Below are 16,827 nucleotides of genomic sequence, written 5' to 3'. Positions count from 1 at the left end.
ATGAACGCCACAAACAAGAATCAGTTTACGGTGCAGGGGAGGGATACCCCAGTACCGGCGGCAGACAGTTTGCAGACGGGCTGTATGTCGTCGTCATCCAGCGACCGTTTGGACGGAGGGGTGGACCCCAAGGCCCCCCCGTCTAGTACAGCTACTGGGAGTACTATGACGGAGACAACCTCGCTTCTCGATAAGAGGGACCAGGCTATTGGAAGGGAGGATCGGTTCTTGGAACGGCTCCAGGAACTAATTAACGAGACGATCAGTACCATCAAAACGAAGAGGACAGTATCTATGGAGGTTACCAATAGGGTCAAGGAGGCACAAAGGTTGCTTTTTGAGACTTTGGTGAACCGTCGGTGCTGGAAAGTAACTCAGCGCACACTGGCGGAAAAGGAGGCAGAGGAGAAGAGGACGCTGACCGAAGAACTGATGAGACTGCAACAAGCCTCTCAAACAGAGAAAGAACGGACGCCGGCTTCTAAGGACAAAAAAAAGAGACCGGCAATCAGCCCACCAGATGGACCGGAGAAAAATGTGCTGCGGCAGCCTGACGGCAGATTTACAGTTGTCACTGCCAGGGGAAAGAGGCAGCGCACTGGAGCCGATGGAGGACCTACGACTCTAGAGCCTACAAAACAGCAGAAACCAAATGGGCAAAACCAAAAGATGCCGGAGGAGGAGCCGTTCCATCTGGTGGACAGTAAGAAAAAAAGAAAAAAGAAGATAAAGAAGCAGGTGGAGGAAACAGTGGACCAGGCAGCAACCGCGAAGCCAGCAGGACCAGGACCAGGGACGACGGAACAAGGACCAGCAGCAGGACGGACCACAGCAGCCAAGGAAGACCGGAGGCCGAGGAGGAAGCAACGACCGGAGGCAGTGCTGATAAAACTAGGTAAGATCCAATCTTGTGAGGGAGTCTTGAGGGCTCTGCGCTCTGGACTTCATCCAGAGAAATTGGGCTTAGAGGTTAAGGCCGTGAGGACTGCCAGTAAAGGTGGTCTTCTTATTGAGTTCGAGGGATCTGTAAAAGATCGCTCGGCACTCGGTAGTAAGATCACTGAGATAGCCGGAGGAGACGTGGAGGTGCGCCATCTTTTCCCTACTGCCACGGTGGTAATAGACGGGATGGACGCCGTCACGACCGTTGAAGAGGTCCAGGCGGCCCTGGGGGAAGCTACCGAGGGGACTGCGGATGGACTCAAAGTGACTATCACGAAGCCCAATAGATGGGGAGCCGTCCGCGCTTTCATCGAGGCTGAACTCGGGGCTGCTGCGACCTTGGAGACCTTGGGAAAGGTCAAAGTCGGCTGGACGGTTTGCCGAATCCGCCGCTGGGAGCGACTGGACCGGTGCTACCGATGCCAAGGACTGGGTCACTTAGCGGGCTCGTGCAAGGCAGAGGAGGACCGAAGTGGTTGCTGCTGGCGGTGTGGTGAGACGGATCACCAGTCGAAGGCTTGTACCAAGCCTCCGCGCTGTCATCTCTGTGCAGAGGTGGGGAGCGGGCGAGCCTCTGATCACGTGGCGGGTTCTGGACGGTGTAAAACCTATCGGGAGGTACTCCAGAAGAAAAATGGCTAAGGTGCTACAAATAAACTTACACCGATGCAAACTGGCCCTTGATCTTCTTTACGCTAGAAATCGTGACAACGAGATGGATGTTGTTTTGGTATCAGAGCAGTACCATTCTGTGTCTGGACCAAATTGGTACTGTGACCCCACGGGCACAGCGGCAATCTGGATTCCAGATCGAAGTCGCCTCTTTGTGCGTGATAGTTGATCGAGGAACGGCATTGTGTGGGTTGAGACACCAGCAGTTACCTTCGTGTCGTGTTATTTCACCCCCAGCGAGCCTATTGCGGATTTCCGAAAGAAGGTTGACAATCTCGAGCGAGTAGTCCGCCATCATGAAGGAGAGATAGTGATAGGTGGTGACTTTAACGCAAAGTCCATCGAGTGGGGGATGGAATATAGTGACACGCGGGGTGATGAGCTCCTGGACATGATGGCAGGTTTTGACCTTATCATTATGAATAGGGGAAATACACCCACTTTCCGAAGAGCTGGCGTGCGTTAGTCGATTTTAGACCTTACGTTTGCTACTCAACGGATAGCGGGAGTAATCTCAGACTGGGCTGTTTTGGAGGAGTATACGGCAAGTGATCATCAATATATTTCGTATACGGTCAACAGTGTGAGGGGCAACCCACCTACTGTGCCGGAGCAACAAATGAAGCAAACAGGATGGAAAGTGTTACTCCTGGATGAGAGCGCATTCCAAAATGCTGTCTCAGATAGAATTGACACGCTTCCTGAATCATTTGCAGAGTCGCGCAAAAATGTTGAGTCACTTGTTGGTCAAACGATGGATGTGATCGTTACAGGGTGCGACGCTGCTATGCCTCGCCGTTCCGCAAGCTCTCGTCGGAAGCCGGTTTACTGGTGGACAGCGGAGATCGCGCTGCTCAGGGCTGAGTGTTTGCGTCTTCGGAGGCAAGCACTTAGGTCGCGAAAGCGAGATACTGGACAGCAAAAGAACGACGAGTACAAAGCGGCGAAGAAGCGACTCGTCACGGAGATCAAGGCGAGCAAAGGGAGGTGCTGGAAGGCGATCTGTAGAGAAGTGGATGATGATCTATGGGGCAACGGCTACCGGATCGTCACTCGCAAATTTGTTGGTCGCGGTTCAGTAGCTCCTATGGAGCCCGATAGGATGGAGGAAATAGTCCAAACTCTGTTTCCTGATCGCGAAGAACGGGTATACACGCAAAGCGTAATATCCGATGACGAGTGCCCCTTTTTCACAGCAGTGGAGCTGCGGGAAGTTGTTAAGTCCCTCAAGGTAGGTAAGGCTCCGGGTCCTGACGGTATCCCCGTCGAGGCCTATAAGGTCCTTATAAAAAAGCATGAACAACTGCTCCTTGATACTTACAACGCCTGCATCTCGACTGGAGTTTTTCCGAAGAGATGGAAACTGCAACGGTTGGTTCTGTTAGATAAAGGAAAGGGTCCGCCCTATACACCTTCGTCCTACAGACCACTGTGCATGTTAGACGTCGCAGGGAAGATTTTCGAAGCCCTTATTAGGAATCGACTGCGGAAAGAAGTGACCGATGCTGGTGGCCTGGCTGAAAACCAACATGGCTTTCGGCCGGGTCGCAGCACAATTGGTGCCATCTCGGAAGCGCTCTCATTTGCACAACAAGCCTGGACGGGTCATCATCGTTGCCGTCCAGTGTGCATTATGATGACGTTCGACGTCAAAAATGCATTTAATTCGGCAAGATGGCCGGATATAATGAGGGCGCTTCGGAAATTAGGTCTATCGGAGTATCTCATTCGCATCATAAATGATTATTTAAATGATCGTTACTTGATGTATGAGACTACTGACGGACAGGTCATGAAGGAGCTGAGTGGAGGAGCAGCTCAGGGTTCAGTCCTTGGACCAGAACTCTGGGTTATCCTTTATGATGCACTTCTGCGCCTGGATCTACCGCGGGAGGTAAAGCTGGAGGGTTTTGCTGACGACGTGGCAGCACTAATACTTGCGCGGAGCGAAGACGAAGCGCAAGGATTGGTGAGGCTGGTTGCGGTCTCCATCAACGCATGGCTTAACGAGCATGGCTTGATGCTAGCCACTGCGAAGACGGAGGTGGTAGTACTCACAGCTCAGAGGTGGTTTCCGAGCCCTTTCCAGACTCAAGTTGTGGATCAACACATTGAGAGTCGGGGGGCCCTGAAATACCTCGGAGTGACAATCGACTCGAAATTAACGTTTCGAGACCAGATTGTCAGTGTGACCACAAGAGCAGCAACGACGGTGGAAAATCTTTCCCGGCTTATGCCAAATGTCCGGGGACCAAAGAGCAGCCGCAGACGAGCTCTCATGGGTGTCACTAACTCGATCATGCTCTACGGAGTAGAGATATGGGGAGAGGCACTCAAAGTAGAGAAATATCGGAAGCAACTGGCATCGGTACAACGAAGAGGTGCGCTGAGGATAGCCTGCGCCTATCGAACGGTCTCAGAGGCAGCCGTGTTGGTCATCTCAGGTGTAATTCCAATCGACCTCCTGGGTCTCGAAAGGAAGCGGATCTGGGATGCCCGACGGACTGGCGAAGGACCTTTGAAAGACGTAAGAATCCGCGAACGTGAGGGGACTTTTGCGCTCTGGCAAGAGCGCTGGGAAACTGGGGAGACAGGGCGTTGGACTTATAAGATCATTGGGCAGATCCGTGACTGGGTACTGAAGGATTGTGGGGAGGTAGACTACTATCTCACACAGTTCCTGACTGGTCATGGTCAGTTCAATGCCTACTTGCATCGTATGGGGATCCGAAACGATCCTTACTGTGTGTACTGTCCGGGAGTTGCTGACTCTGCCGAGCACACCTTTTTTGTCTGTCAACGTTGGTCTGAAACACGGCTACGTTGGCAGGAAGAGAAGGAAGTGCCTAAAAGGCCCGAAGACGTCGTTCCTTGGATGCTGGCGTCGACGAATAACTGGGAAAAAATGACGGGGTATGTGAGAGAGGTCCTGCTGGAGAAGAGGAAAGAACAAAAAGGAGAAGAAGCGGAGGAATAGTTTACAGGAGGAAATAGCTACACGAGTAGCGTTGGAGGGGGCCTGTTACCGCGAAGTAATGCTAACGCAGTCCCGCAGTATCAGGTTTACAAATGAGGGGAGGGTTTTAGTGAGTAAAAATCTCACACTACCGGCAACCAACATCATCAACATCTAGCCGGTGTCTTTTGAAGATTTCCCTCCTCTCGCCCAAAAAAAAAGCTCATCTCGACATTACACTCATCGAGACCTTTCATTTGAGTACTCACATCAATTTTTCATATATTTTATATATTTATATATATTATATATATGTAAATATGAAAAATATATCAAAAATGCATGTGGGTACTCAAATGGAAGCTCTTGATGAGTGTAACATTGGGATGAGCTTATATCTTCAAAAATGTCAATAGTTTACCAGATACAAGGTCATTTCTTCATTATGTATCTAGACACAGAGCATTTTCTAATGCAGCCTAAATTCTTATTATAATAAATTGACTAGTGGTGAGAATGATATGAAACCTTGAAAAGGCACAACTCCAAGCAAAAACTCATTTTATCCCATAAATACGCTGACCACAAAATTTTCCTTATTCTCTTAATAATATAGATTATTATTATAATCATTTCATCATTATTGTTATTTTAACTATTATTGCCTACAACATGAAAATCATGTGACTGCCTTAATTTTTTTTTTCCGTGTATATATTCGGCTGCCCAATTTCAAAATACAGTAACTAACTTTTATAAATTTTTTTAAATTTCTCTTATTAAAAAAAAGTTTGCCTGCCAAATTGATGAAAAATTTGATTTATGAATAGAAAATACTTGAATATAAATATTTTTAAGAAAAAATACTGGAAATTAAGGTCTAAAAGTAATAAAAAGTCCAGCAAATTAAAAAAAGAATTAGGTAAAAAATTTTGCAGTTACTGTGTTTTAAAATTGGACAGCCGTATTATAGGAGCCATTTCGAACTCACACCGCACGAAGATTTTATCTTTATTTTATTTTGAGAATGATTCCCATAATGGTATAGGAACCATTACTATATAATTATGGGAATATTTTCCATAATATTATGGGAATGGTTCCTATAATTGTATAGGAATCATTCCTATAATTATAGAAACCATTTCTATACCATTATGGGAACCATTCCTATACCATTATGGGAACCATTCCCATCATTATGGGAAATTTTCCCATAATTTTGAGAAAATTTCCTATAATTTTGGGAACAGTTCCCATAATTCATGGGAACAGTTCCTATAATTTCCTGGGAACTGTTCCCATAAAATTATGGGAATACTTCCCATATTTTTCTTTCCGTGTATACTTTTTATAAAAAGTAAAATTAAATGTATCAACAAACGATTCGTACTTGAAGAAAATGAAATAAACAAGGTTGTATTGTCGCCGTAGGTATAATATCGAGTATTGCGTTTCTGCTTGCCAGTTCAAAATCTAAGTGAAAAATAGGGTCAAGTTCTTTGATTTTTGGAAATAATAAACATAATTGTTTTAAAATTTCTTGGTAAGCTTTGGTTGATTTGGATTCCATGAGAGCGTACATAAACGGTATTGCCTGCAATAAAATAGTGTGATTTTATAAAATAATATATCAACCAAAATTGAAATAATTAAAAACTCATTATTGTAATTGTTAATAACAATATGTAATAAAGTTGATTCAATATGAATAAAAATAAAATTAAAAGTATATGTAATTTTTCTTTAGAGTTTTACAGAATCTTGTGAGGGTCATCCGTAAAAGATACCGCTATTATGAAGTTTTAACAACCTGAAAATAAATCTTTTGAGAAAATCTTGAGCTCTTAGAACTCAAAAATTAAATTTTTTGTATTATCAAATCTAACAGCTTGAAAAGTTAATACCTCTGAACATATGATTTCTGAAAATTTTTGCATGACGACATTCTCTGAAAGAATTCTGTAATATTGACGTATTTGGTAACATTTAACTGAGTGTTTCAAGTAGTGAAAGATAATTCATTCAGATATTCAAAAACCAATTTGACAACATTCATAATTTTCACGAAAACATTTTGATTTTAAGAATTTATAGTTTTGATATCACTGGAACGAACATTTTAATGAAATTGACAGCGATCTATACGAATTCTTAAGCGGAAGAAACAGGTAATACTAAAGAAACTTAAGGGGGTATTCTGGTCTATAGAAGCATGAAATTTCAGGTAATTTTTAAAGTGCCGTAAAAAAAGGCAATCAATATTTTTATTATCAATTTTTTTATAAGTTATTTATTAACATTATAAGAATACAGAAAAAAATAAAAAAATGAAAAAAGTTGGAAGTTCAAAAAATTAACAGCTGATGAAGTGGGGGTGTCTCAAAAAATTGGCATGTAACGATACCCACGACTCCAACCCTCCTAGCAATCGGAAACAAAAAAGTAAAAAAGATTATTAATCTAGAGTAATGTCGCTATAGTCGGAACTACAGAAAAGTTAAAAAAATTTTTTTTCACAAAATGGCGACCGCCTGAAAAAAAGGCCATTCGGCAGCCGAAATGGAAGTAGACCATGATGAAAAGAATTAAAAACAACTAAAATTATAAAAAAAAAAATAAATAACCTTCCATAAAGAAAGAGAAGAATTATTGTACTTTAGTATACTTTTCAGTCAGTTCTGTATAGACAAAATGACTGCAAGAGTAAAATTTCTTAAAAATGATCCTAAGATGGATATTTTTTTGCGTTAGAAAAAAATGTGAGCACATAAATTGAAGTTTAATTTCTCAGCTTTCAGATGCATTTTACAGAAATCGAATAACTCGACGCGTTCAAAAGTTATTTGAAGGAAAAGTAGTGAAAGTATCAAATTTTCAAAATTTCAAAATTTTGGACTGGTGTAATTTCTAAACTATTTGACCGATTAAGCTCATATTTGAACTTGACCTTCCTAATAGTCGATAGAATAAGTATGTTGAGTTTCATTAAGATCCTTTAAGAATTGTTAACGCTATCATCGTGACAAGCCGCGTTATATCATATATATATATATACATATATAAACTTTCGAACCATATGTATTTTCTGACTCAGATTGTCGAGTTAGGTCGAAATATAGTAAAATTAACGGAAAATTACGTCATGAGGACAAATACAATAGTTAGATTTTTATGAAATCTATTAAAAAATTTTTTTTCTACCACTTTTTTTGACTTTTTCGAATTTTTTAAAAATAGTAAAAATTGAAACTTGGGGATGACCGTAGTTCCGACCATAGCGACATTACTTTAGATTAATAATGAGTCAGAATTTCTTAAGCGGGCCACTAAAAATCGACTATTCGATTTTGATATATCTATGAACATATTTTGGTAGCTTTATAGGTTGAAAGTAATACCCTAAAATGATTTTTGAAAATTTCAATTTTTCAAAAATGTATGATCGAGTAAAAATTTCGAGTACTTTTTTTTTAAATTAAAACATATCAGTTAATAAATGTTGGATTTTAATGAAACTCGGTTTGTATGCTAAGGAATAGCAGATGAATAGAACAAAAATAATTTACGTAAAAAAAAAAAAAATTGTTTATAATTAATTAGTTTCATAATAAACAAATCGTAATTTAACTAACTTCTCGGTGTTGTAGAAAAAATTTTTTTTTATAAAAATATTTGTTGAACTATTAACTAAATGATGGCACAAAAAAATTTTAGTGCTCTCTTACCAGGAAAAAGATATGAACGATTGAATGTGGTAGACAGCGTCCTATGCCGAGTTTCCGAACATAAGTATAACATATACATATCATTCTATAACATATACTTATGTTCGGAAGCTCGGCATAGGAGCAGCGCTCGGCGTAGCACGTCCGCTTCGGCCGCTGTCTACCACATTCAATCGTTCATATCTTTTTCCATATCATTTTCTTACATCGACCTAACTCGAGGGACGATTTGTCCGAAAAGCATTAATGAAGATAGAATAACACCATCCACTTGAATTAGATACACTAGCATCAAAAATATGATCGAAAAGGCAAGAACGAGATATAAGGAAATTATAATTAAGATAGTCACAATAGAAATTAATTATAAAATTGATTAAATATGTAGCGAAATCAATGAAAATGTCACTAATTGGACTCCTGTCACTAATTGGGTCTTTTACTTTACTAGATTTCATAGAAATCTAACAATTGCATGAAAAATATTGCTGTTTCCTTACTCAGCTCGTCGAGCTGGTACAGAAAATCCATGTAGTCCAAAAGTTTATGTTATATATATGTATATAGGCAAAAAATCAAGTTTACTTAAACTATAATAATTTATCGAAAGACTGAAGTTGTTTTTTTGTTTGAAAAAATTTTTATAAGACAGAAAAAAATGGAATTTTAGCTGAACAACTACGAAGAAAGAATTAGACGGAAACGGCAATATTTCAAAAAAAGAAAAAGTAGACTGACAAAAGAAGTAAACTTGATTTAAGACGTAAATTACTGCCCCTAAAATTACGATAAAAAATTCTTAAAACAAGTAAAATTTAGATCAAGAAAAATTTCTGAAGTAAATAATTTTTTCATTTAAATGAGAATTATTCCTTTAAAATTTATCCCTTTAGAGCAGGTCCCTACCATTGCAGCTTTATATTTTTCTCTTAAACAAAGAAGATTTTGTAAAAAAACGCTCCCTACGTAATAGATTATTTAATTACATATTTCGTAGTAGATCGTTTTTTCTGAAATTCTTATTTATTTAAAAGAAAAGCATAAAACTGCAATAGCTTTATCGTTACAAGTGCAACAAAGATAGTACTGTTTTTCGTAGTGAGGGTGAGATGAGAAAAAGAGAGGATCAGCTGTTAAATGAAATAAAGTTTTTTTTTGTATAATAGAAAAATAGAAAGTTTTGAATTAAATTATGAAACTTACATGATTTCCTTTATAAATCATTATTGTTAAAAATTGGCGCAATTTCATTCGTGTTGGAGTAATATTAAAAGTTGCATCGAAACAAAACTCTAATTTGCCCTTTTCCGCATTTTCTAATAGTTTTTCCATAAAATCAGGATCATAAAACATAACTGAGACATCTCGACCGGATCCAACTTTTTGGGTTTGGAGTTTTCCGTGTTTGTACTTGAAATAATTTTTCCATTTCTCTTCGGTCAAAGTGTTTGCATAATCAGTTAAATTTTTCGGATAGGGAGGATGAACTTTACTCCTTGCACGGTGCATAGATGATCTTTTGTTACCAAAAGCAACTGGTGGAATATTATCAGATCTATGTAACATTAGTTTTTAAGATTAATGTCAGAAAAAATGGAAAAGATAAAAAAATATATAATGTAGATTTTTAAAAGTTTAGGTGAAAATGTGTAAGGTAAAAGACCCCATTAGTGACAAGGACCCTATTAGTGACATTTTCATGGATTTTACGACATATTTAATTAACTAAATTATTAATTTATATTACAACTATTTTAATTCTAATCTTTAAGGCCTCTAGATCACAAAAATGTTTAATTTTAGTTTCAAGTAGAATATTTTTACAAAATAAGAAAAAGTGCCACTAATCGGTCTTAGAGCTGCTACTAATGGGGTCTTTTACCCTATGAAAAAATAGATAGAAAATTATACTTTGAGTTAAAAAAGATAAATTGTAAAACGATTGATTCTTGCTGTTAATGACTGAAATTTCACCATATCAAATTATAAGCTTCTTCGATTCATAAATACATCTTGAAGCGCTTCAAGATCAATAATTTATGGATTGTTATACAAATAATTTTTATACAAATAATTACTAACACATAAGTACTTTATATATTTATAAAATTAATATGAATACTCAAGTCGAGGATTTGGATAAATGAAACTTCGGGATAAGCTTATATATTAAAAAATTTCAAGAATTATTAAAGTACGTAGGAACTTAACGAGAGCAATTATTGAATACCTTATACGGAAAGATAAAAAATCTTGAGTCAAGGGTAAATTTTCTTGAACTAAGAAAATTTTAAGAAAGATTGAAAATTTCTTGGATGAAGTTAAAACTTCTTGAATAAAATAAAATTTTTTTGAACTAAGAAAATTTTTTTATGCTCCAAAATAATTTCAGTCGTTCTTATAATTTTCTTGGTTTAAGAAATTCTTTTTTTCCGTGTATAGCTTTAGCCATAGTTAGTATTATTTTAGTGGAACAGACCTAGAGCTAGAGAATTTCCGAATGAAGCCATTGTTTTATGTTGAAAAGAAATTATTTTTCTGAAAATTTTAAGCCCTTCATTTTAATAATTTGTGTTTTTGGTTTAAATTCAAAGGTTTTTAATAAAAAATTGATTATATTTCTATAAATTTGCAGCATTAAATATTCTTATAAAGCGCTAACTAAGGTTTAAGATTGAAACAATAAAATCGTATTGTAGATTTATGATTTTACCATAAGACTGTAAATGAAGTCACATTTTTATTGAAAAGAATTTTTTTTTAATTAAAAATTTTGAGTAAAATTGAAATTAATTTTAGGATTTAAACTACCAGAAAATTTTTTGTCAGTATATGAAGCAATGTGAAACTATTTTAGAAAAAAATTGAAATTAATCATTCAACACAAATCACCTTCCTATATTTTCATTAAATCTGCCTAACTAAATAAAAAAGTATAAGGTAACTGAAATAGGTAGAAAAAAAAATCTGGAAAACGGTTGACCCTGCAGGCCATCTCTGGAACCTCTCACTATATACGAGCTCGAAACGCTCTAGGAATAATCAATTCCTGAGCTCTTAGAATTCAAAAGCACAACTCCTATACTTTTTTGAACGCTTTAAGTTCGAAAATCTAGTAGTTGGTAAACGAATACTTTTTAGAAAATTTTGAATTATGATATCTCCCGATTGAAACAACCGTTTTTGATGGAGCTTGCGCCATTAAACTTAGTTTTCCAAACAGAGAAAAATTATTTATCACCTAGCAAACGATCTGACGTGAAATTTTAAAGCTATATTAAAAAAACCTTTTTTTTGAATTTTTAAAAATTGAATATCTTTCGAACCAATCAACCGATTTTGGCGTTTTTGGCCGTGATCGGCGTATTTTTTTAAGCTCTAAGAATTATTTTATTACATCTAAAATAATCCGGAAATGAATGTCGGAGTTATATAAAAACAAACACTTTTTTGTAAATTTTTCATGAACGATATTTCTTCAACGATTGAACCGATTTTGACGTTCTTGGTGGCGCTTGACGTGGCTTTTCATGATTAACAGCTGATTAGTTTTTGGAATTGATCGGTGAAACCTCTTAAAAGTTATTAAAAAAAAAAAAAAAATGTTTTTGAAAATATTATTTTTGCGATTTTTAAAAATCGACCGGTTCAAATTGTATTCAATGTCTAAGTTTGGTCAAATTCTTTAAAATGGCGCCAACCGCGTTCAAATCGGTTAAGCCGTTCAAAAGTTATGAAAGGGTTACACACACACACACACACACACACACACACACACACACACACACACACACACACACAGTGATATCCTTGGGAAATTTGTCGGAATCGCTCTCTAGGACCTCAAAACGTGATCTGATGAGATCTTGATTTTCGAAAATCGGAGTGAAACCAATAACTTCCCAATGTTTGAAAATTTTCAATTTTCTAAGCGGAAAGTTAAAAATACATACAACATATTGAAATTAAATTTCAATAAAAGAAATTAACGTTAAAATCTTATCCATTTGTCATTAAATATAAATAAAATATTCAAACCTTCTGCGAACAGCATTAAAAACTTTATGCAAATCTTCTCCAGAGGCACTAGATGCTTCTTTCAAATCATCATGAAAAGCTCTTTCTTCTTTTAAGGTTTCATTTTTCCTATGGTTGTGACTATTTTTTACGTCCCCAATATTTCCTTCTAAATCTAACGTACTTTTCGCTGGACATTTTATATCTCCATCATTAGGACGACGACGGTGCTTACATTCTAGCAGGCTATAATAAGATCAAAGGGAAAATTAGTGGAGTCAAAATAATAAATCAATACTTTAAACACCAAACAAAAATTAGAATTTGAAGGTTATCTAAACACTTTTAGAGTATTAAGAAAATTTGAAAGGAAATTCATTTGAAGAAGACATTTAATGAGAAGCTAATAGATCCGCTAAGGCAAAACTCATAAAACCATAAAATTTTTTGTAACTATTCACTAAAAACGTTTTTATTGAATTTTAAATTTTTTAACCATAAAAAAAATTTTTTTTAATTATTCAAATGAATAGCTTTAATTTATTTTATAATATATTATATATTTTAAACGAAAAAGTAAATCATAGTGACATTATTTAAAATTTTTATTCTTCAATAGCTTTGAAAGCTTAGCTTGAAAAATATCTTTAAAACAAACAATCAAAAATTAATGAAATTTTTTTTTTTAATCTTTAGAAAAATAAAAAATTTTCTTGAGTGCAATTCTCAAATTTTCAATTTTTTTTCTGGTAAAAAAATTTTTATTCTTTAGAACTTCTCAAACTTTAATACTTAAATTTTTTAACAAAACATATTCTCACAATACCAAGCAAGAAATTTTTGAAGGCATTTGAGACACCTCAGCAGTTATTATAAAAAATAAGAATATTAATACTTAAAGGGTTAGGGGTAGCTATAAACAATGAAAAATGATATTTTTAAATAACTTTTTTTTGTTAGTTAAATTATTTTATTTTACAAAAGTAAAAATATAGCATCATTATATCATTTTTCGTCTTGACTTCACCAAAATTAAAAAAAGAAAAATAATTTTATTAACAGTTATAGCTATATTTTATTAGCAGTTATTTTTGACCAGATTTTCGGAAAAAAAAAACAATAATTAATTGTTCATAAAAAATTGAAATTAAAAAAAAAATCCTTTGATAAGGCACTATTTTTTTATATTTTCTAAAAGCTGTATAAATTTCATCGAAATCTACCAAGCAGTTTTCGAGTTACGGTGGTCACCAGTTCATTTTAAGATGTTATACTTTAAAAAAATGCGAAAAAAAATTTTTTTTAAAGTTCTGACTACCCCTAACCCCTTAATAAAAAGTAAATTCAAATTTAGAAAGATTCACAACTGTTACATATTAATATGGTAATAAAATAAACTATTTTAGATACTTACGCTACAGGTTTTCCATCTCTATAGCAATAATCATTGATATTAAAAGGAAAACCATTAATTATTTTTTTTTCGCCAACAAATAGAGCCCGTAGTTTCCCCTTAGTCTCATCATCAACTTCTTTTGATTTTTTTTTCTTTTTATTAGTCGAACTCATAATTTATTCAATGAAAAAAAAATACAGAATACTAAAATAATTAACAGACTACAACAAAATTTAAATTACCCTTTGATACTATTGATAATAATATAATTCAAATTATTGAACTTGATAAGAGTATAACAAATTTAATATAATAAATTTTATCACTTTATTTCTATGCGTAAATGACAGAAATGACAGATTTGAATTAACAGATTTAACCAACAAACAAGCTACTTATACTTATGACGAAAAAAAAAAACAAAAGTATACTACTTTTTATCACCTGAAGTAATAAACAGCAATACAAAGATATGTTCGAATTAAATTTAGCCACAACACCGATAGTCTAGTCGAGAAGTGAGTTTTCCGCAAAAAATCGATCCGAGCCTTTTAAAAAGTATGGCGATTGGTGCATTGGATTCAGAATTTAATTCTGAGAAAGAGGAATTTTTTAATTCATCCGCCATTAAAAAATTGCATTTGTTATAAACAAAAAACGAAGAGAAAAAAAGGTAGTCTCCATTTTGTAGTTATAACTTCAAAAATATTAAAAATATCTGAAATTTGAAAAAAGATCCTAAAAGAGGAGAAAATTTCAGTAAAATAAGTCTTGACTCCCGGAGTTGTAGCTCCATTATTTATAATTTTAATTTAACGTTCAAAATTGGGCTCCGTGCGGCCGTTTCGGTGCCTAGGCGTTGCCGCTAAGCAAAGTATGCAACAGAAAAAGATTTTATAAACAAATAGACAAATTTAAGGGGGAACACCTCTGTGACAATCGAAAAAAAGAGGTAATTTTTTTGACAGGGAAAATAAAGGAATTTGGGAATCGGATTTTTTTTATAATAAACTGAAAAAAACATTTTTTTCAAATATGGTTTTTTTGGAATAACTTTTAAACGGCTTAAAGGTTCAATTTCAAAAACTAATCAGCTCTTAACCTCAAAAAACCACGTCGATCGCCATCAGTCCGGTCAAAATCGGTTGATTCGTTCGAGAGATATCGTGAACGAAAGAAAACCGAAAAAAGTGTTTTTTCGGAATAACTCCAAAATTCCTAGCGCGATCAATTCAAAATTTGAGATTCTTTGTGAGGCTTAAAAAACTGCGTTGAATGCTTCTAACCGCGTAAAAATCAGTTTATTCATTCAAAAGTTATAGCGGTTTAAAAATTCAAAAAATAGTGTCATCAAATCTCTATCAGACTTTTGAGCTCGAAGAGCTTTAAAGCATAAGAAAGCAATCTCTTTGAGCTCGGAGAGCTCAAAATAACCCATAAATTGTATTTTTGAGCTCGAAGAGCTCAAAAACGTCATTGGTGCAATTTTAAGCGCCTAAGTATGGAATTAGCGGGAAGTTGCAGAGATGGCCTTCAGGGTCAACCGTTTTCCTAATTTTTTTTTTTTTTTTAATTAAAAAACAATTCTCAAACATATAGGCAAATCTATGACTCGTAAAACATCCACTTCTTTTCTGAGTAATAGAAGAGTTTAATCACCGATCACTGAATCATCCATTGAATTTAATAAATCTAGTGAGGAGTCAGATGATGATTCAGTGAAGTCAGGTGATTGTGGAAAAAAAACGCCCGACGTTTCACGATCTCCAATTTCTGTACAAGAGCAAGGAATAGTAGAAAATTCACTTTTAACTACAGAATAACCTTATCAAGTTGATGATAAGTTAGCCGAAGACAACAATGAGCCTAAAGACGACGATAAACCTTTGGCAAACTCAGAAGATGATGGAAATGAAAAAAGCAAGCTGCCTGAAACTGATTTCTATGATGAAGATGTTCAACTACTTGGCCCTAAACACAACATGAAGGTATTTTACATCCTTGTTATCCAAATCATAAAGAAGTAATATTTTCAGTTTTCTTTAAATAATATCAACTATACTTATTAATCTAATAATTTTTTAATCTATTATGATAGATGATTGATTTAGAGAATAGTGGAATATACTGTACAGAATATCGGTGGAATCTAGCGCAAACGTCACGGGAAGGAACTATTATGATCAGACATTTAATGGAAGGAGTTTTTAAACATGATAAAATTTTAAATTGCACTTTTAGTGGACAACCTCCAAAAAATAAACCAAAAACTAATGAAATTATTCGCCCTCTTCATACCAAGGCTACATCTTGCATCATTAGTAAATATCACGTGTTTTATTTCTTTATTTATTTTAGACTCTATTAGATGGTATATATATGACATTACTATACGGGATATATTAGTAGATAATCTTCTTGTAAAATAAATATACAAGCAGAAGTCATTTTTTTTATTATTTTAATTTTTAGATCTCGTGTTAAAGCGTGCCGAAGATAATAACTGGACGAAAAAAAACAAAACTTGGATTTGTTTCTTATACATGGGAAATTCTACAGCAAGCTCTGAGTCAGCGCTTAGGGGAAATAAAACGCACCCACCACGAGAATTCTAAACTGCAGCCGAAATCCAGCAGTTAGAATATACGACGCCTCAACTCTTCGACTTTTTAAGTGCAAAAACTAAATAATATTGTTTTAGTTATTTTCTAAACTAAATATTAACAAGCCACATAGCTTGACAAAAATATTTAAAAAAAAACTCATTTAAATATTAAAACTGGGACTATATATATAAAGCATTCATTGTGTCAAAAGTATTTTAAGTATTTAACTAGCGTTTATATCTTTTCTATAAGTTATTTTTTAGAAATTAGAAAAAAGACGGAGATTTAACATTAAATAATAAATACTAATATCAGCATAATTTAATATATTTTAATAATTTAATAAACATTATGATTTATGATAAAAGATAGTTAACAACAAAGAAATAATTGTTGAAAAACGTTAAGATTTAAATATATAATACGTTTAAACGTATTAGATTGCAACTGTAGATGACAATATTTATAAAATAGTTGTGTTAAATAAAAAATAATACTTTTATATCATTC

General features: G+C 34.9%; 2 protein-coding genes and 1 long non-coding RNA gene across 4 annotated transcripts; 2 read left to right on the top strand and 1 right to left on the bottom strand.

The window, feature by feature from the left end:
- Positions 1 to 1,584, top strand: LOC123273338. The gene has a single exon (XM_044740743.1). The coding sequence runs from the start codon at positions 1 to 3 to the stop codon at positions 1,582 to 1,584; it is 1,584 nt and encodes a 527-aa protein (XP_044596678.1).
- A 5,573-nt stretch (positions 1,585 to 7,157) lies between these two features.
- Positions 7,158 to 13,651, bottom strand: LOC123273021. Its single transcript, XR_006511222.1, has 3 exons — positions 13,641 to 13,651; positions 13,376 to 13,383; positions 7,158 to 7,776 (listed from the first exon to the last, which is right to left on the bottom strand). It is a non-coding gene; the product is annotated as an uncharacterized LOC123273021 (long non-coding RNA).
- On the top strand, positions 11,195 to 16,580 carry LOC123273017. Of its 2 annotated transcripts, XM_044740098.1 has the most exons (4): positions 11,195 to 11,238; positions 15,311 to 15,699; positions 15,810 to 16,032; positions 16,184 to 16,580. In XM_044740098.1, exons 2-4 carry the CDS (start codon positions 15,694 to 15,696, stop codon positions 16,324 to 16,326), a joined length of 372 nt encoding a protein of 123 aa, XP_044596033.1. In that variant the 5' UTR covers positions 11,195 to 11,238; positions 15,311 to 15,693; the 3' UTR covers positions 16,327 to 16,580. The 2 variants fall into 2 exon arrangements, with proteins under 2 accessions (XP_044596033.1, XP_044596032.1); XM_044740097.1 differs by lacking the exon at positions 11,195 to 11,238 and having other exon boundaries at positions 15,238 to 15,699.
- Positions 16,581 to 16,827: the final 247 nt, after the last annotated feature.

Source organism: Cotesia glomerata, linkage group LG10 (genome assembly GCF_020080835.1).
Source record: "Cotesia glomerata isolate CgM1 linkage group LG10, MPM_Cglom_v2.3, whole genome shotgun sequence".
In the NCBI taxonomy this organism is placed as follows: Eukaryota; Metazoa; Arthropoda; class Insecta; order Hymenoptera; family Braconidae; genus Cotesia; species Cotesia glomerata.
This window is presented reverse-complemented; position numbering and strand designations above follow the sequence as displayed.